The sequence below is a fragment of the Danio aesculapii genome, chromosome 8 (assembly GCF_903798145.1).
Source record: "Danio aesculapii chromosome 8, fDanAes4.1, whole genome shotgun sequence".
Taxonomy (NCBI): Eukaryota; Metazoa; Chordata; class Actinopteri; order Cypriniformes; family Danionidae; genus Danio; species Danio aesculapii.
The window spans coordinates 53,919,554-53,940,985 of record NC_079442.1 but is presented as its reverse complement, the minus strand read 5'-3'; the positions used below and the strand labels follow the sequence as shown (position 1 = coordinate 53,940,985).

Genomic DNA, 21,432 nt, shown 5'->3' with positions numbered 1-21,432 from the left:
GTGGGCCTAGAAATGGGTTATTAAAACTATTATGATTAGAAATGTGTTGAAGAACTCTTCTCCATCAAGCATTTTAGTTGAAAATATTTGAGAAAGAAGAAAAATTACTAATTTATACATTCATTCATTTTCATTTCAGCTTAGTCCCTTTATTAAACTGGGTTGCCACAGCGGAATGAACCACCAACTATTCCAACATATGTTTTACACAGTAGATGCTCTTCCAGCTGTAACCCAGTACTGGGAAACACCCATACACACTCATTCACTCACAAACTACGGCCAGTTTAGTTCATCAGTTCCCCTATAGCGCATGTGTTTGGACTGTGGGGGAAACCGGAGCACCCGGAGGAAACCCACGCCAACACGGGGAGAACATGCAAACTCCACACAGAAACACAAACTGACCTTGCCGAGACTCAAACCAGCAATCTTCTTGCTGTGAGGCACCTTGTCACCCTAAAGTTACAATATCTCCTAATATTTACTTCTTTATTTATTTACTATTTGCTTTTTCCATCAAATAAACGCATCCTTGGTGAAAAATGCAAGTTATTTAAACATTTTTTTGTTTAAATAAAAATGTGAGCCTTGTAGTACAGTATAAAATGACAGAGACCAAATATAAAAGTATTCTGATTGTTTATTTCTGCCGTTTAGATTTACAGAGCACTGATAGACACAGATAATATCAACACACAAACCTACATGAGGATGACACACGCCGAAAAAGGCTTTTCTTATTTAGAGTTTGTGTCTTGTTTCTAGTCTAAATTTCTAAAAAAAAATCGTAAATCAAGAAGCATTTGCTAGAGGAGGAGAAAATATAGTCTTATTTTCAGAAATAATGAGTCAAAATGAAGTGAGTATTTCATTAAAACAAGCAAAATAATCTGCCACAGGAGTAAGTTAATTAATCTAAAGTCAAACTGAAAACATTATTATTTTACTCACCCCATTGGCAGATTATTTTGCTTGTTTTAAGGAAATACTCACTTCATTTTGACTCATCATTACTGAAAACAAAATAATATTCTTTGCTTGTCTGGAAAACGCTTCTTGATTTAAGAATATTTAGATATTTGGACGAGAAACAAGACAAAACTCACAGTAAGAAAAGCAGTTTTTGCAGTGCACACGCACACACACACACACACACACTCAATCTCTTCATTGCGTGGCTCTGAGTGTGTCCCGTTGGCTCTTTTCTCTGCTCTCTGCTTCTCTCTGGATGAGTTTCTGCTGCTCGTCTTCCCAGTCCTGCATCCTCCGCCGATATGCAGACAAATCCGAGTCTTCACTGATCGGCATTAGCTCCAGCAGAGACTCCAGACTCCTTGAGACGATTTTATCCTGAGTTTGAAGACGCTCCTTCAGCTCCTGCAAAAACACCAGCAGTTAAAGTGCACCCATTATGCATGAATCACCTTTATAAGGGGTTTAAACCCAGTTGTGTGTCAGAAGAGTGTGAATATCTCCAGTCTCTAATGGTCATCATGAATTAACTGTATTTGTTATAATCAGACTTGATGAATGAAACACTTTGATTGACATTCTCCCTTTGTAGGTGTCATCAGAGGGGGAAAGCCTCGCCCACCAGTGCCCATCTCTCCCTCATTAGCATAAACAGCAGCCCTGAGTGAGAAGCAGCCGTCTGTCCATTAGCCATTAGAGTGTTTGAGCTGCTGAAGATAATGTCAGCACAGACTAAGAGGATTATAGATGTGGAGTTTTACATAAACAGCGACAGGAGCGACATAGATTGACAGAGGCATGGAGCACACACTCACACCTGACCAGCACTGACAACACACACACTGCTGTTTTACATCTGACGCTCACTGAGCAAATAAAACACATCATTAAACACTGAAGAGGCTGATGAATGTTTAAAAATAAGACTGCAAACATATGATACCTAAGTTTTTGGGTGAACTGTCCCTTTAAATGCAAACTAACTATAAAAACTACAGAAGGCATGTGGCAGATTGTATGAAACAGGTTTTTCAGCATCATGCTTATTCTCTAGGGGCTACAGAATTTTGCATATCAAATTAGAAACAGTGGCTTCTTTTTCTTCAATAACTAGTTTATATTTGTTATCACTGTTCCTTTGAAATACATGAATGTGAACAGTATGAGTGTAAATGCATGAGTGTAAACAGCCTGAGTGTAAATGCATGAGTGTAAACAGCCTGAGTGTAAATGCATGAGTGTAAACAGCCTGAGTGTAAATGCATGAGTGTAAACAGCCTGAGTGTAAATGCATGAGTGTAAACAGCCTGAGTGTAAATGCATGAGTGTAAACAGCATGAGTGTAAATGCATGAGTGTAAACGCATGAGTGTGAATGCATGAATGTAAACAGCATGAGTGTAAATGCATGAGTGTAAACAGCCAGAGTGTAACTGCATGAGTGTAAACAGCCTGAGTGTAAATGCATGAGTGTAAACAGCCTGAGTGTAAATGCATGAGTGTAAACAGCCTGAGTGTAAATGCATGAGTGTAAACAGCCTGAGTGTAAATGCATGAGTGTAAATGCATGAATGTAAACAGCATGAGTGTAAATGCATGAATGTGAACAGCATGAGTGTAAACAGCCTGAGTGTAAATGCATAAACGTGAACAGCATGAGTGTAAACAGCATGAATGAAAACAGCATGAGTGTAAACAGCATGAATGAAAACAGCATGAGTGTAAAATCATGAATTTAAATATTAACCCACTCACCCTGAAGCTGCTGATGTATTGTGGGAGTTTGAGTCTCTCCAGCTGGTCTTCTTCATCCAGATGCGTCTCACTGTCGTTCTGTGTGTTTGCTCCATCAGCGATCGCTGACAGATCTTGCAGGATTTTCTCCATAAAATTCAACTGAAACCCACAGAGAGACACTTCAACACTTAATAACTTCATCTTCATCATCATCATCATCATTTTGCAGATGTTAAATTCCTAAATCATCTTTCATGACAATAAAAATATTGTTTTTTTTTAATAATAAGTTAAAATTTTGTGAGTTTGTCCTTAAAAAATAAATAAGCTAAATAATCTGCCAGTGGCGTAAGCAAAATAAGTCTCATGTCAAAATGAAAAACAAGATTATTTAGCTTGTTTTAAAGAAAACACATTTCATTTAGACATTATTTCTTAAAAGACAATACTTTTTACTTGTCTAGAACTTGTCTAGTCTTTTACTTGCTTCTTGATTTTAGTTTCAGTTAGTTCTAGTATTTATTTTGATTTAATTTAACGACAATTATTTCAAATTTTAGTTTTCGTTTTTTTTTTTCGTTTTCGTTAAATATAATAACCTTGCTAGAAACAAGGCAAAAATTTGTGCAAAAGTAAGAAATGCAATGGTTAAAATGTTTTATATTAAAAAAGATTTGCAGTGAATTATTATTTTGCTCATTTCAGTACATTAGATGAGGATTATGATTTGTTATTCAAAGCAGTATTCCCGTATGAAGATGTTTCATGCACTGCAATAAATTATTTTCTTACTTGGAGCTTGGAGTTTTTGTCTTGTTTCCAGTCCAAATATTTAAAGCCTCTTAAACCAAAAATATTTTCAGGAAAAGTAAAAAAAATACTGCTTTACTTTCAGAAATAAGTCAAAATTAAGTTTTACATAAAAAACAGAATTTATTTGACTTTTTATTATTGTGAAGCTGCCTCTGTTCGTATAAAACCCAACAGAATAAATTGGAGTTACAATGTTTTAGTAATAGGTTTGTTTGTTCATTTAAGTGTGATTGTATGTTATTCTATTTTAATATTTCATATTAAGAAATATTTATCTCTGATAATAATATAAACTAGATTCTTTGCTTTTAAGAGACAAAATTTCCAGTATAAACCAAGAAAATTGTTATTATTATTATTCTCCTCCTCATCACTCAATCATTCATTTTCTTTTCGGCTTAGTCCCTTTATTAATCCGGGGTCACCACAGCAGAACGAACCGCCAACTTATCCAGCATATGTTTTACGCAGTGGATGCCCTTCCAGCCACAACTCATCTCTGGGAAACACCCACACACACTCGCTTTTGCCCTTCTAACAGGTGGGAGCCCCGGGCTCGAGGATATTACGAGCTCAGGTCTCTCTCCCGGGACAGCATGCCAAATACGCTTGATTGATTATCAGCTAAGTGTGAACTCTTGAAATACAATATGGACAATTCAGCCTTCCCAATTCACCTGTACCGCATATCTTTGGACTGTGGGGGAAACCGGAGCACCTGGAGGAAACCCACGCGAACGCAGCGAGAACATGCAAACTCCAAACAGAAACACCACCTGACCCAGCAGAGGCTCGAACAAGCAACCTTCTTGCTGTGAGGCGACAGCACTACCTACTGCGCTGCTGCGTCACCTTATTATTAGTACTATCATTATTATTGTCATCATCATTATTATTACTATTAATCTCACCATTATTATTATAATCATTATTATTCATTCATTTTCTTCTGCTTATCTAGGTCCAGGTCGCGAGGGCAGAAGTCTCAGGAAAGAATCCCCAGACACTTCCTTCAGCTCCTCCAGGGGGACCCCGAGGGATTTCCAGGCCAGCTGAGAGACATAGTCCCTCCAGTGTGCCCTGGGTCTTCCCCGAGGCCTCCTCCCAGTGGGACATGCCTGGAACACCTTCCATAGGTAGGCGTCCAACAGGCTACAGATGCCCAAGCCACTTCAGCTGGCTTCTCTTGATGTGGAAGAGCAGCAGCTCTACTCCGAGCTCCTCCTGGGTGACAGAGCTCCTCACCCTATCTATAAGGGTGCGCTCTGCCACACTGTGAGGGAAACTCATTTCAGCCGCTTTTATCTGAGATCTCGTCCTTTCAGTCATGACCCAAAGCTCATGACCATAGGTGAGAGAGGGAACATAGACTGACCAGTAAATTGAGAGCTTTGGCTTTCAGCTCAGCTCCTCCTTTACCATTATTATTACTACTTTCACTATTATTATTACTGTTATTGTCATTGATATCATCATTATCTTGTTATTACTATTATTATCACCATTATTATTATAATTATTATCATTACTATTATAATTATCATCATCATTATTACTATTATTATTATTAAATCCCATTCGCATCAGCAGTGTGTTATTTTGAGGCGTTCACAGAAGTTTCTCATCTGTTAAATCTTAATTCTCTGGAAGCAGCATTTCTGTCCTGTGATCTTAAACTACAGAAGCATCATTGAAGTGGATTCTCTGTAAACTCTGATAACTCTGAAAGATGTTTAGGGCTCATTATAGTGATTCATTTCACTTGTGATGAACACGCACTCACCGCGTCCTCAGAGATCTGCACGTCTGTGAAGTCTGAACTCACGGCCTGCAGGACGGCGACAGCGCGGCGCAGATAACCAGAGCTCCAGATCAGCGGCATCTCATGAAACACTGCATGAATCCCTCTGGATATCTCCACTTTACCTGCACACACACAAACACGCACATCCTTGAGATTAAAGGCACAATATGTAAGATTTTTCCATTAAAATATCCAAAAATCACTAGAACAGTGCTACATTCAGGCGAGTGGGCTTGACAAACCACCTGTAGAAACACTCCTGACACTATATCTAAACTCCATCCTACAAAAACTCAATAACGAAAACGATGTTTATTATAAACAAACCACAATCCTGTTGCACTACTTGCTTCACCTTAAATAACTCAATATTAAAGCTTATTTTGCACAATATCCTGCACAACATTGTTTAGTCTCATGTAAAAGTACTTGTATAACCTGTCTTTTGTGTATAGTTAAGCTTTATGTGTGTGGTTAAATATCTTATGTGTATAGTGAAGTCTTTGTTTTGGGGTTTGTGTGTGGGGTCTTGGTCTTATTCACTGATCTCTGAGTTTTTAGTTGTGTTTTCAATGATAGCAGTGAATCTACAGTTCGTGTGGAAATGAGAAGGTCGTTTTACCAGTGAGGAACAGTGAATAAAAAGGTTCTGGAAAGTGATTTATAGCCTCTCTGCGATGGCACCACAAGACGGCAGTGGTTACAGTAGTTGTGTTATAGTTTACCCACCAATGAGAGCGAGTCCCATTAGCCGCGCACTGAAACCAATGGAGTTCTCCTGCTTCATTCCCGCCAGCAGCAGCGATGCGCCAATGCTCCTCTCCTCCTGCCACTTAACATACACACAAACACACACACACACACACACACACACACACACACACACACACACACGCACGCACGCGCGCGCACACACATACGCGCACACACACGCGCACACGCACACACACGCACACGCATGCACGCGCACGCACACGCACACACACGCACACGCACGCACGCACGCGCACACGCGCGCACAAACACGCACACACACCCACACACACACACAATCTGCAGGTCATGTCTCAGTAATAAAGCTCACACACTGCAAAGAAAATGTATTTCTTGTTTGTTCTTGTTTCTAGTCCTATAAAGCATCTAAAAATTCTTAAATTAACAAGCGTTTTCTAGACAAGCAAAAAATGGTCTTGTTTTCAGAAATAATGAGCCAAAATTAAGTGAGTTTTTCCTTAAAACAAGCAAAATAATCTGACAATGGGGTGAGTAAATGAGTCTGTTGTGTCAAAAAGCAAGTTTATTTTACTGATGCCCCATTGGCAGATCATTATAATTGTTTTAAAGAAAAACTCAATTTTTTTGCTTGTCTAGAAAAAGCTTCTTGAATTAATAGTATTTAGATATATGAACTAGAAACATCACAAAAACTCTAAGAAAAGTGCTTCTTGCAGTGCTCAGATACTCACACTGAGCTCAGGTTGGGTTGCCAGATATTTGCTGAGAGCATGAAGAGACAGAATCTGTGTGGAGATTTGCTCAAACGACTCCTGAAGCATCACTTCCTCCACAACTGAACACGCTCCTGGATTCAACATGAATTCAAGATTGTCAGTGAAGTATAAAGGCAATATATATATATATATATATATAGTTGATGTCAGAAATATTATACCCCCTGAATTATTAGCCACTTGTTTAATTTTCCCCCCAATTTCTGTTTAACTGAGAGCAGATTTTTTTTTTCAACACATTTCTAATCATAATAGTGTTAATAACTCATCTCTAATAACTGATTTACTTTATCTTTGCCATGATGACAGTAAATAATATTAGACTAGATATTCTTTAAGACACTTCTATTTAGCTTAAAGTGGCATTTAAATGCTTAACTAGGTTAATTAGGTTAAGGTTAGGGTAATTAGGCAAGTTATTGTATGGCAATGGTTTGTTCTGTAGACCAGTGTTTCCCAACCCTGTTCCTGGAGGCACACCAACAGTACATATTTTGGATGTCTCCGTTATCTGACCCATTAACTTCAGGTTTTGGAGTCTCTTCTAATCTTCTGATGAGTTGATTCAGGTGTGTTTGATTAGGGAGAGGTAGAAAATGTGGACTGTTGGTGTGCCTTCAGGAACAGGGTTGGGAAACACTGCTGTAGACTATCAGAAAAAAATATATAGCTTAAAGGGGCTAATAATATTGACCTTAAAATGGTTCTTTAAAAAATAAAAACTGCTTTTATTCTAGCCGAAATAAAACAAATAAGACTTTCTCCAGAAGAACAAATATTATCAGACATACTGTGAACATTTCCTTGCTCTGTTAAACATCATTTGGGAAATATTTAAAAAAAGAAAGCAAAATTCAAAGCAGGGCCAATAATTCTGACTTCCACTGTATATTTCTAAAAATAAAATAATCATTCATTAATCGTAATCGAGTTAAAATATTTAATTAAATGAGATTTTGATTTTAGGCCAAATCGCACAATTCTACTTGTGAACAGTTAAGCCTGAATGTTTAGTGTTATTTCACAGCTGCAACAGTCAAAAATCCCATCAGAACACAACCGAAGGCTTTGGAGAAGATGTGAAAGAAACTACTTCTGCACACAGGAGTAGTTTGAGGAGGACAAACACCTGACTAATACACTCTCAAACACAACATCTGAACAGTGGATTCAGCAGCTGTGCTGGAGATCAGAAAAGCACAATAATCACCTCCAGAATGGTGAATTATTAGAAAATAATGCACAGCTAAAGTGTAATGGCCACTCCACAAAAATGTGCTTTATTTACTAATAACTGAATAATGCATCATCAATTAATCGCAATTTATAGTCGTCCACTGAAAGATGAAAAGCTTCACAAACCTTTAAAGTCTTTGTCTTTAATAAAGGAGTCGATTAGAATATTAAAGGTGAAGTCATCAGGAAATATGCCGAACTGAACCTACAAGACAACATGGAAACATTTATGCTGAGCACCGTATATTAACTCTGTACTTTGTAGACATACCTGGTCTTAACCATGAGGGCTGCAATGAAAATAAGCCATCTGCTTTATTGCTTTTATCCTTGAAAGTTTACTTCAAGGTACTGGTTATTTTGGACAGTTTGTTAAATAATTATAAATTAAATTAAACAATTTAGGTTTATAATAAGTTTAATTAAATAAATTAAAAATAAAATAATAAATAATTATAAAATAACATAAACATGAATAAAGAAATAAGAAAATAACAAATAAATACAATAATAAATTAACAAAATAAATAATTCATTCACAATAATAATAATAATAATAACACAAATAAAATAACAATAATAATAATACAACAACATATTAAATAAAAAATAAACAAAATAAAAATTTTTAAATGAACATAAAACATAACTAAATATAGAGAAATAATAATAATAATAAAAAAATTTAAAAATTCAATAAAAAAATGTAAAACAGAATAAATAATAATAAAATAATTGTAATAAAAATACATACATAAAATAAAAAATAATAAAACAACATAATAAAAATGTAAAAAAATAACTAAAATAACAAACAAAAAATAGATTAATAATAATAATAATAATAATAATAATAATAATAAATACAAAAGATTATGGAAAATTATAAATACAATTAAAAACTAAATAACATAAAAAGTATAATAAAAATAAATAAATACATATTAATTATAATAAAATAAACAATTAAAATTTAATGTTAAAATAAAATTCAGACCTTGTTCTTCAGCGTGTAAAGAGCTTTATCTCTGGCTCCGTATTTAAGACACTGTCGAATCCAGCTGTGAACGGTCCAATCCCGGAGAAACCAGCAGTTTGGACTGTGACGAAACCTGAACACACAAGCACACTCACAGCACATACACCAAAACCTGAACAAAACATTAAAATAAAGCACAGATACTCACTTATACAGGTAATATTCTGCTTGATCCACTTCCTCTCTGGATGATATATTATCTATGAACTGAACATAAAGGTGTGCATATGTACTTTAAACACAAACACTGAGTAAAAACAATCATTTTTCTTTACAGCAGAGGCATTCTAATTTCAATATACAGTATAAAATAATTAAAATTAGGGCTGCATGATACTGGGAAAATGGTCCAATGGTTATTGAGAGAAAAAATATATATAATTCCATACATTTTTGTGTATTTTCACAACAAAACACAAAAAATTAAACAAATAATGCCATACTTTTTGAGAAAAGCTATCCAAAAAAATGCAAAAATTCATAAATAAATAAATTCTGAAGTAATATACAGTGCATCGGGAAAGTATTGAGAGCGCTTCACTTGTCCACATGTTTTTATTTTACAGCCTTATTCCAAAATGGATTAAATTCATTTATTTCCTCAACATTCTACACACAATCCCCCATAATGACAATGTGGAAAAAAGAGTTTTTGAAACTGTTGCAAATTTATTAAAAATAAAAAAGCTGTAAAATCACATGTACATCAGTATTCACAGCCTTTGCTCAACACTTTGTTGATGCACCTTTGGCAGTGATTACAGCCTCGAGTCTTCTTGAATATGATGCCACAAGCTTGGCACACCTGTTTTTGGGATTTTTGCCCATTCCTCTTTGCAGGACCTCTCAAGCTCTATCAGGTTGGATGGGAAGTGGCAGTGTACGGCCATTTTCAGATCTGTCCAGAGATGTTCAATAGGATTTAGATCTGGGCTCTGGCTGGGCCACTCAAGGACATTCACAGAATTGTTGTTAAGCCACTCCATTGATATTTTGGCGGTGTGCTTTGGGTCATTGTCCTGCTGGAAGATGAACTGTTACCCCAGTCTGAGGTCAAGAGCACTCTGAGGCAGTTTTTGATTCAGGATGTCTCTGTACATTGCTGCATTCATCTTTCCCTCTATCCTGACTAGTCTTCCAGTTCCTGCTGCTGAAGAACATCCCCACAGCATGATGCTGCCACCACCATGCTTCACTGTAGGGATGATTTTAGCCTGGTGATGAGCGCTGCCTGGTTTTCTCCAAACGTAACGCCTGGGGTTCACTCCAAAGAGTTCAGCTTAAGTCTCATCAGAGCAGAGAGTTTAGTTTCTGATGGTCTGAGAGTCCTTCAGACGCCTTTTGGCAAATTCCAGGCGGGGGGAGTGTCTTCTCTCTGGCCACTCTACCATACAGGCCTGATTGGTGGATTGCTGCACAGATGGTTGTCCTTCTGTAAGGTTCTCCTCTCTCCAAAGAAGAACGCTGGAGCTCAGACAGAGTGACCATCGGGTTATTGATCACCTCCCTGACTAAGGCCCTTCTCCCCTGATCACTCAGCTTAGATGGCCGGCCAGCTCTAGGAAGAGTCCTGGTGGTTAAACATCTTCCACTTATGGATGATGGAGGCCACTGTGCTCATTGGAGCTTTTAGAGCAGCAGAAATGTTTCTGTACCCTTCCCCAGCCTTGTGCCTTGAGACAATCCTGTCTCAGAGGTCTACAGACAATTCCTTTGTCTTCATGCTTGGTTTGTGCTTTGACATGCACTGTCAACCCTGGGCCCTTATATAGACAGGTGTATCCCTTTTCAGATCATGTCCAATCAATTGAAATTACCACAGGTGAACTCCAATGAAGCTGCTGAAACATCTCAAGAATGATCAGTGGAAACAGAATGGACCTGAGCTCAATTTAGAGCTTCACGCCAAAGGCTGTCAATTTTTATATTTATTAAATTTGTAACAATTTCAAAAACTCTATTTTCAGTCATTATGGGGGATTGTGTGTAGAATGTTGAGGAAATAAATGAATTCAATATGTTTTGGAATAAGGCTGTAACAAACAAAAAAATGTGGAAAAGCGCTATCAATACTTTCCGGATGCACTGTATATATCTTGCAATTCTCATAATCTAACCTTGTTGTTTTTAATAATAATCATATTTTAATAAAAATCTAAAATTGTATACTCTGTATGTTGTGGATTTTTTTCATTATGGTGTCAAAAATGGTATGGAATATCAATATTTTTCAAGGTATCGTATCGAAGTTATAAATTACAGCATCGTGACAAAACTACTTGCACTACGTTGTCACTTTACTAGAATTTGGTCCCGATCGATACTGACATTTTAAAACTGCCAATTTCCCGCGAACATTTGAGCGCGTTCTTAAACAGCGCTGATTTGCCATTGGGTTCATGTGCTCAACAGAAACCCAACAAACACACAACGTTGCCTCAACGTAGCAACCTTCCTACAATGTTGTACCAGCCTAGTAAAAAGGTTGAGGATCTACGTTGTTGCTGAAGGTTGTCACAACGGTGTCATAATGTTGCCATTTAAACGCCATTGCTTTAGGTTGTGCTTAGGCTGCATGGATGACCACTGTACCACATTTACTCGTCATCAATGAATCAGTTTAATTTTCAACAGACCATTCGGCGTCTCATTCAACAACAACCGAGGAGATGCGAGTATGCTTTATTTGTTCTTGCTAAATAAGACATCAGTGGTCATTTGTGTAGACCTGCTGTGTCAAGCTCTGATCTGTACTCACTTGTTCACTGCCTATGTTGACTTGTGGCTGCTGGGGATCCATCTCTGAACTGGATTTTCTGTTGAATTTCTTTCTTTCTCTGACTGCGTTCCATACGCCCTGTGCTCCATACACCTGGCCTTTGGCTGTGCTCCACAGGCTGCTGTATTCTCCAGTCGTGTAGTGTCCAGTGTTAATTATTTAATGTAATCCTAACCTTATTTTATACTGTTTGCTTATAATTAGATCTGTACTGTATGTATTAAATATTGTGAATTATATAATAAAAAGGTTTTGTGTGGCATTTTCAGACTTAAAAATTTACATATGCAGTTATTAAACTAAAAAGAAAAAAATGAATAAACAATATTTAAAATGATTACTGCTTATCCTGTATTCTAGGCAGCATTGATAAACTGCCAGGAAAAACAATAATACATGTAGCAAGAACGTCGTCTCACGTTTGATGAATGTCACACGACAACATTGCCACAGCCTTCTCACATCTTACATTTCCACGTTGTAACAATGTAGCGAGCATGTAAGTGGCGACGTTGCCTTTGAAAAATTACAACGTTGTACAGACAGACATCGCTACCACGTAGATGTGTTTGTTGGGAATGACTTTGATTTGCAATGAAAGGTAATCAGTACCTAACCTACCTTAGTACCTTACTAAATGTAAACACAGATACAGGGACACTGGAGTGTTTTAAAGCTATAATGATCAGCTGGTCTGTTTATAAGCTGACATATGAGTGATCCGCTTACAAACCATGGCTTTAAAACACTCCAGTGACCCTGTATCTGTGGTTATACTCAGTAAACCGCGGTGAGTTTGGTGAACTGATGACCTTCACGGCCAATCACAGTCATTTCTGTTGAGCACGTGAACACAATGGCAAATCATTGCTGTTTGAGAACTCACTCAACAGTGCTCAAATGTTAGTGGGAAATGGATGTGTTTAGATTATAGTATCAATTGGTATCTTATTCCAGTATCGTGACAACACTACTTGCAATATAACATTTCCCTTGTGAAAAAATTCATAGCATAAAATAAAAAGCAATACTTAAAATTCAGTATAGTATAAAATAATACCAAATTAGGATTGCATGACACTGGGATAACATGCAATATGAGATACTGTCGAGTACTGTAATTCAGTATATAAATTCAGTAAGGTATAAAATAATATAAAATTAGAGCTGCTTAATACTTGGAAAATATGCACAATGGGGTAGGAAAAATAATCCTGTTTTCACTTTAAAATAAGTTTATTTTACTCACCCCATTGGCAGATTATTTTGCTTTTTTTAAAGGAGTAACCCACTTCTTTTTGACTCATAATTTCTGAAAACAAGACCATATCTTTTGCTTGTCTAGAAAACGTCTCTTGATTTAAGACTTTTTAGATATTTGGACTAGAAACAAGACAAAAACTCTATGAAAGAAAAACCTTTTTCGCAGTGCATTACTATTATCGCAATACAGGTCATTTTAAACATATATTAAATATTAAACATATCTATATATAATTCTCACCCTGCCAATGGCCAAAGAGCTGACAGGCAGCTTTCTCTCATATGTTCGGTCCATCAGAACAGCTAATTGACCTGCAGATGGACAGAATTGAACATACAGACATTTAAAACACAGATATACACTGAAATATATAAGAGGAGGAACATTAAATGAAGCATTGATTTTCCTCTGGAAAAGCCACATAAACAGTTCAGATTTCTTCTCATGTACACACAATTGTGTGTGTGTGTGTGTGTGTGTGTGTGTGTGTGTGTGTGTGTGTGTGTGTGTGTGAGAGAGAGAAGGAGAGAGAGCGTCCCGTGCATATCTCTAATACAAACAAGACAAACAGGTGACCGGGAACCTAAGGTCGCATATACGGTATTGAGTTTCTGAATGGTTTAGGCACAAGCCAACAGTTTGGTGACGCTGTCTGAACCTTACATCATATTTTTTTTATTTTGCACGGTGATACCGGATACCGAGGTAAAATAGGGAGAAGGTTTGATGGTATCAAAATTTGGATACCGCCCAGTTTAGTTCCAACCCTAATTAAACACAACTGATCAAACTAAGTCTTTCAGTCTTGTTTGAAACCTACAGGTGAGTGTGTTGAAGCAGGGCTGGAACTAAACTGTGCAGGGCTGCGGCTCTCCTGGAATTGAGTTTGACATCCCTGCATTAGAGTGTTTGAGCTGCTGAAGATAATGTCAGCATAGACTAAGAGGATTATAGATGTAGAGTTTTAGATGAAGCACAATTGAACAGCGACAGGAGTGTGATCTGTCGCTATACTGATGCACAGGCATCTGTAGCCCCGCCTTCTTCTGAAAAGAGCACAATCTCATTTGAATTTAAAGTGACGGCCACCAAAACGCCACAATTAGGATCAATGCCTAAAAGATTCAGTTTCAGAGAGTTAGAAAACATTATCTGTGTGCTATTCTCAGCTCAAACAGAAATACACACACTCTACAGCAGGGGTGTCAAACTGCAGCCCTGCAGGGCCGAATCTCGGCACGGTGTAGTTCCAATTCTAATTAAACACACCTGATCTTACTCATTGAGTCCTTCGGGCTTGTTTAAAACCTACAGGTAAAGCTGCGGTCACACTTGACTTTTCTTCCCATAGACTTCCATTCATACGCACACGAATGCGTCAGACCGGAAACGCAGGGTCATGCGTCAAGTTTCGCAGGTTGCTGCAGTGCAAAGTTCAAGCTTGGTGAACTCTGACCTGCTAAATCGCATCAATTGACTGCATGAGACCAATCAAGGACCAAAACACAACCTCTCTGGGCAGAAATGTAAAACATGGAGCAATCGCTGGCTTTTTTTAATGACTAATAAGCTTGTTTAATCCCGCCCCTTTTCGCAGCGCCGCACGACTGTAGCTCGTAGCCAGTGTGACTGTAGCTTAAGTGTGTTGAAGCAGGGCTGGAACTAAACTGTGTAGGGGAGTTTGACACCCCTGCTCTACAGACAGCAGAGACACATTTTGCAGCTTGTAAAATGCAGCACAATAGGACCCCTCTAACACCTTAGTGAATCATTTGAATCGAATTAGTGATTCAGAACCCATACTTAAACCACCAAATTTAATGAGGTTTTGATAAATTTTAACTGTTTTGATATGTAAACATACATTTTTTTTCCTGACATATAACCACTGTTACTCTGAATGAGAGTTTAGTGGCTGTCTTCAGGAAATCATGAGGGAAATGTATTATAAGAAACATGTAAATGATTAGTAAAACATGTTTTTCTGCATATTTTGCATAAGTGCTCACAGCATTAAAAACATGTTATCTTAAAGTCTTCTAATATTGTATTGAGTCCCCCTACAAGAAGTTTAAATGCATCTAAAACATTGTATTTTCTAATTTAATTTAATATTAGAATCATTTTGCTATTATTTCAATATGATTCATATGAATCAATTCAGTGCTTAAGGTCTGTAAGCCCCTCCCCTTCCATAAGCCAGCTGTGCTCTGATTGGTCAGGTGTATAATCTATTTTGATTAAAGCTGCGGTCACACTGGGCTTTTCCTTCCATTCATAGGCATGCGAATGCGTCAGACCGGAAACGCAAGGTCATGGGTCAAGTTTCGCATGTTGCTGCGGTGCAAAGTTCAAGCTTGGTGAACTCTGACCTGCGAAATCGCATCACTTGACTGCGTGAGACCAATCGAGGATCAAAACACGACCTCTCTGGACAGAAATTTAAAACATGGAGCGATCATTCGCTTTTTTTTAATGTCTAAAAATCTTGTTTAATCCCGCCCCTTTTCGCAGCGCCATATGACAGAATTTCGCACACACAAAGCCTACCCTGCTGAAAAATCCAGCTTAAACCAGCCTAGGCTGGTTGGCTGGTTTTAGCTAGTTGACCAGTCTGGTTTTAGAGGGGTTTTGGCCATTTCCAGGCTGGTTTCCAGCTATTTCCAGCCTGGTCTTAGCTGGTCAGGCTGGGAGAAGCCCAGCTAAAACCAGCTTGACCAGCCTAGCCAGGCTGGGAGCCCAGCCAAAGCCAGCTATGTCCAGCTTAAACCAGGCTGGTCAGGCTGGTTTAGCTGGATATTTTCCAGCCTGACCAGCTAAGACCAGGCTGGAAATAGCTGGAAAACAGCCTGGAAATGGCCAAAACCCCTCTAAAACCAGGCTGGTCAACCAGCTAAAACCAGCCAACCAGCCTAGGCTGGTTTAAGCTGGATTTTTCAGCAGGGTAGTGTGGCCATAGCTCAATCCTTCCATGTCAGAAAGCAAACACCCATTTTGAGTGATTACACAAATTAGTTTTTTCCGATCATGTTGATGCAGATTAGACACAACCAAAAGAATCAAAAGTAGAACGATTTACTAATATGATTCAAATCTGACTCTTTCTATAGAGCAGGGGTGCCAAAACTCGGTCCTAGAGGGCCGGTGTCCTGCAAAGTTAAGTTCCAACCCTAATCAGACACACCTGGGCTAGCTAATCAAGCTCTTACTAGGCTTTCTAGAAACATCCGTGCAGGTGTGTTGAGGCAAGTTGGAGCTAAAATCTGCAGGACACCGGCCCTGCAGGACTGAGTTTGGGCTTTAGAGAGACAAGATCTTTATTTATAAGGCACTTTTTATTGACAACTTTGCATACTTTCTAAAACAAACAAATAACATATTTTCCCAAAAACTGTTCATTTGCTTTTTTGACCAGCAGCCTGTGGCGTTTTGAATCATTTTGGTAGACAACAACTGGTTCAATTTGCTTCACTTGATTCATTCTGTTCATCTAAAAGCTGCAGTGTGAATCTCACCCAGGCTGTGCGGCTCCTTCTGTCTCTGCTCCCATATTGTGGCGTCAGTGTATGCAGGTGACAGCAAACATCTTCTGGCTGAAAGAACACACATTAAACTGATCAATTTAATATGTGATATGACATTTTGCTAATTACTGATGTTGATTTCAGTTGATTGGTGTGTGAATACATCTGAACATTATTTATTTACAGCTCCTGTGATCAAATAATCAGATTTGTTATTTTTGATATCAAACAAAATGTTAGTTTTAAGTTCTATAAGATAACGTGTAAACGATAACATGTTATATTTAGCACAGGGGGGAAAAATATTCATTTATTACATTTTATACATTCTCACACTGAGCAAAGAGCTGTGGAAAAATATGAATAAAATACAATAAAGGAAATGCAAATCCATAAACAGACAAAAGACAAAAATAAATAAATAAAATTCATTTTAATACATATGAAAGGCCAATTAATAATAGAAATATTGATAATGTGGGTCACCTAGAAAAAATATTTTAGAGAATCATTATAACAATTAATGAATTATCATTATTACTATTGCTGTTGTTGCTAATAATAATAATAATAATAATAATAAATATTATTTATTATTGTTATTACAGAATTATTATACTATTGTTCTTAATAATTTAATAATAATAATAATAGTAGTCCTACTTTTAGAGAAAATTATTATCAATGTCGTTTCAGCATTGATATCGCAATGTGGTCACTCGCAATAGTCACATCGCTGGATCTGCAACGTTAAGTCTGTATTATAATTGATCATTTTGCAAGTGTTTTTTTGAATCCTGTGACTATGAGGATTTTAAAAGCATTGAGGCATAAGAAATTGTGCTATTATTAACATTAATATCAATACATTTTATTGACTTGTTTATATAACAAAGACTATGCAGAACTATTTTACAATAGATTATTCAATTGCTGTATAGCTGAATACAGTTAGACTTCTCGAAAAACAATAAAACACTGTTTGTTTATTTAGTATATATATTTTTATAGAATTTTTCCATGATTGTAGATTGTTTAACAACTATTATGCAGATGCACTGCCCTAGAGCAGTGTTTCCCAACCCTGTTCCTGAAGGCACACCAACAGTCCACATTTTCAACCTCTCCCTAATCAAACACACCTGAATCATCTTATCATAACATCAGAAGTTAATGGGTCAGATAACGGAGACATCCAAAATATGTACTGTTGGTGTGCCTCCAGAAACAGGGTTGGGAAACACTGCCCTAGAGAATCATCCAATTAATCTAAATAATAATAATCAATTATTTCCAAATATATATTCCAAGGTAGAAATGTATTCTTATTGCAGTATATGTCACAGAATAAAAAAATATCACAATGTTGTATTTTTTTTCAACGCGAGTAGCACGATCGCCTCACAGCAAGCAACATTCGAGCCTCGGCTTGGCATTTCTGGGTGGAGTTTGCATGTTCTCCCCGTGTTGGCGAAGGTTTCCTCCACAAGTCTAAAGACATGCGCTATAGGCGAATTGGGTAAGCTAATTTGTCCATAGTGTATGTGTGTGAATGACTTTGTATGGATGTTTCCCAGTGATGGGTTGCAGCTGGAAGGGTATCCGCTGCTTAAAACATATGCTGGATAAGTTGGCGGTCAATTTTGCTGTGGTGACCCCTGATGAATAAAAGGACTAAGCCGAAAAGAAAATGAATAAATGAATGAATGTTTTACATCTCTACTGTAAGTTTATTTTGTTAGTGTTGTTTTTATACTTAATGCATATGCCTAAACAAATCTGCCATGAAAAAATGCCATTGTTTAGAAATATTTGAACGTTTTAACGTTACAGGTGGCGATTTTATAAATGAAACGCATCTTAATGTAACTGTTATGCTAATTCAACTATTAGTATTAAAAAGTCACACAGAAAGCAAAAATACTTTATATTATAGCCATATATTATATTAAATGTAAATAATAAACCCTAATAAACATCATAATTGTGTTACAACAGTGTAAAAACCTGAAGGTTATGAAACTGAAGCCTCCAAATCTAAACATGAGGGTGTTTTAAAAACTTGCAGCATTGACAAATAACAGAATTATTCTGTATTTATTTTATCTAAAACAATGTTGGAATTTAGCTTTAACACCGATGAATAAATAAACAATTATTTGTTTTAAATAATAATAATAATAATAAACGAATCATGTGTCATCGGCGTCTCCCCACATTCACCTCTCTAGGCGTCTGTATTGAAGAGTCCAGCCCTACACGTCTATAGTAATCATATTATGAATTCAGCACGTAGATAACATATCAATCAATTATTAAATACAAACTCACCGACTGATTTGTAATCGATACATTTGATAAACCTCCGTCCTGGAAACAGACAGCGCTGCATGATGGAGGCCGCCATCTTGGGACTGAACCATTCGGCAGGACTCAATGGGGGAATCAGCATCACCGCGAACACTTACCTCTGGAGTCATCTTGGGCGATGCATAACATTAAGAAAAATATTAATAATCGCTTATTTACACAACATGAGACAGGAAATGTTTCGTATGTAAGAAAATGACTAACAAACAAACTCAGTGCGTGTTGAACAGTGCAGTCTACCGTTAAGCTTGCGCGCGAAATTGTATTTTAACCGAGGCGTTTAAGAAAATTGTGTGTTAATATATTAATATTCTATGGATTTTTTATAATTAATTTCGCTGGAAATCTTCAGAAAAGTGGAGTTTTATTGTCTGAGTGAACATAAATCCGACAGAGGGCGCCCTGAGCTCATAAAACCGACACTGAACAAGAAACAAACATTATATATAAATGCGAAAGTCCTTCAGGTGAGTAAATAAACGCCTCAGATAATATAATGCAAAGAATAACTGACAAATATGAGGGAAAATAGTCTCGTGATGGAGTAAATCTTCCACAAATGTTTAAAATGAGCATCCTGAGAGGAACTGACTGACAGAAACAGTTTGTATTCACCGAGCGGACGGAAGAGTGTGTGTATTAAAATAAAGACCAAATTAACAGTTTTTTTACAGCACAAACTCATCATTTCCCTTTACAGAGACAACGACAATCCCCAGACTTTAAGAAAACATTTAGAAAACGCTTCACATTGCTGAAATCACCATTCCCATACGGAAATCTGATGAATACTGTATGACCATAAATGAACACACACACAGACATTATAGCTTATACATTTGAACATATATATATATATATATATATATATATATATGTGTGTGTGTGTGTGTGTGTGTGTGTGTGTGTGTGTGTGTGTGTGTGTGTGTGTGTGTGTGTGTGTGTGTGTGTACATATTTGTAATTCCAATCTTTGAAATTTTGCTTGCTTTAAGGAAAAAAACATTTAATGTTGACCCTTTATTTTTGAAAACAGAACAATATTTTGTGCTTGTCTAGAAAATGCTTCTTGCTTTGTATTTGTAGATATTTGTACTAGAAACAAGACAAAATCATTTTTGCAGTGCATCTATGAGAGATATGTTATCAGGGTTCATTCGGTCATAGAAAACCTGGAAAAGTCATGCAATTTTGACACGCCATTTTCCAGACCTGGAAAAGTTTTGGAAAAACCGAAACACCCACAAAGTTTTGGATAAGTCATGGAAATCAGTTTAACAAATATCTGTACACTTGAAGTAGGGCTGCACGATATTGAAAAAATCTGACATTATTTTGTATTTCTGTGATGTATATTGCGATGTGAATACTATTTCACCAGATGATTTAACAGGTTTATTTGGATTGATTGTGGGGGATTTTGTAGAGGAGTGAATCTCGAATAATAAATAACAAATAAATCACAAGCAGAGATAAATAAAATATAGTAAAGATTAAAGTGAATTATAGTGTTCAGGTATTCACTATTCATGTATTGAATAATCAACACTGCATCTTCATTGTTCATTCATTCATTCATTCATTTTCTTTTCGGTTTAGTCCCTTTATTAATCCACGGCGGAACGAACCACCAACTTATCCAGCACACGTTTTACACAGCGGATGCCCTTCCAGCCGCAACCCATCTCTGGGGAAACATCCACACTCATTCACACTCATACACTACAGGCAATTTAGCTTACTCAATTTACCTGTACCGCATGTCTTTGTACTGTGGGGGAAACCGGAGCACCCGGAGTAAACCCACGCGAACGCAGGGAGAACATGCAAACTCTACACAGAAATGCCAAGTGGAGTTTGCATGTTCTCCCTGCGTTCGTGTGGGTTTCCTCTGGGTGCTCCAGGGTGGTACAGGTGAATTGGGTAGGCTAAATTGTCCGTAGTGTATGTGTGTGTGAATAAGTGTGTCCGTGTTTCCCAGTGATGGGTTGCAGGTGGAAGGGCATCCGCTGCATAAAACAAATGCTGGATAAGTTGGTGGTTCATTCCGCTGTGGCGACCCCAGATTAATAAAGGGACTACGCCAAAAAGAAAATGATTGAATGAATGATTAAACTCTGTATTAAACTATAATCCCAACGTTGCATATCCAGTGATGTGACGATTGTGGATGCACAGATTGTGATATCGACGCTGAAACCATGTATTGTGCAGCTCTAACTCGAATATTGATTAGTTGTCTTTACTTCTTTTCTGTCCTTGGCCAAAAACATGCTCTCACATTGTTAGTGCTGTATAAGCATTATCAAAATCAATTTTACATGGATATAAAAACAAATTTAAACAGTATAGAGTGTTGCGTGTTTTATGATATGCTGTAAT

General features: G+C 37.2%; 1 protein-coding gene across 1 annotated transcript; it reads right to left on the bottom strand.

Moving 5' to 3' along the window:
- Positions 1 to 625: 625 nt before the first annotated feature.
- mrps27 (mitochondrial ribosomal protein S27) lies at positions 626 to 19,122 on the bottom strand. Its single transcript, XM_056464201.1, has 11 exons — positions 19,013 to 19,122; positions 16,673 to 16,750; positions 13,398 to 13,468; positions 9,263 to 9,321; positions 9,073 to 9,187; positions 8,202 to 8,280; positions 6,795 to 6,910; positions 6,058 to 6,160; positions 5,308 to 5,450; positions 2,730 to 2,870; positions 626 to 1,380 (listed from the first exon to the last, which is right to left on the bottom strand). Exons 1-11 carry the CDS (start codon positions 19,086 to 19,088, stop codon positions 1,171 to 1,173), a joined length of 1,191 nt encoding a protein of 396 aa, XP_056320176.1. The 5' UTR covers positions 19,089 to 19,122; the 3' UTR covers positions 626 to 1,170.
- Positions 19,123 to 21,432: the final 2,310 nt, after the last annotated feature.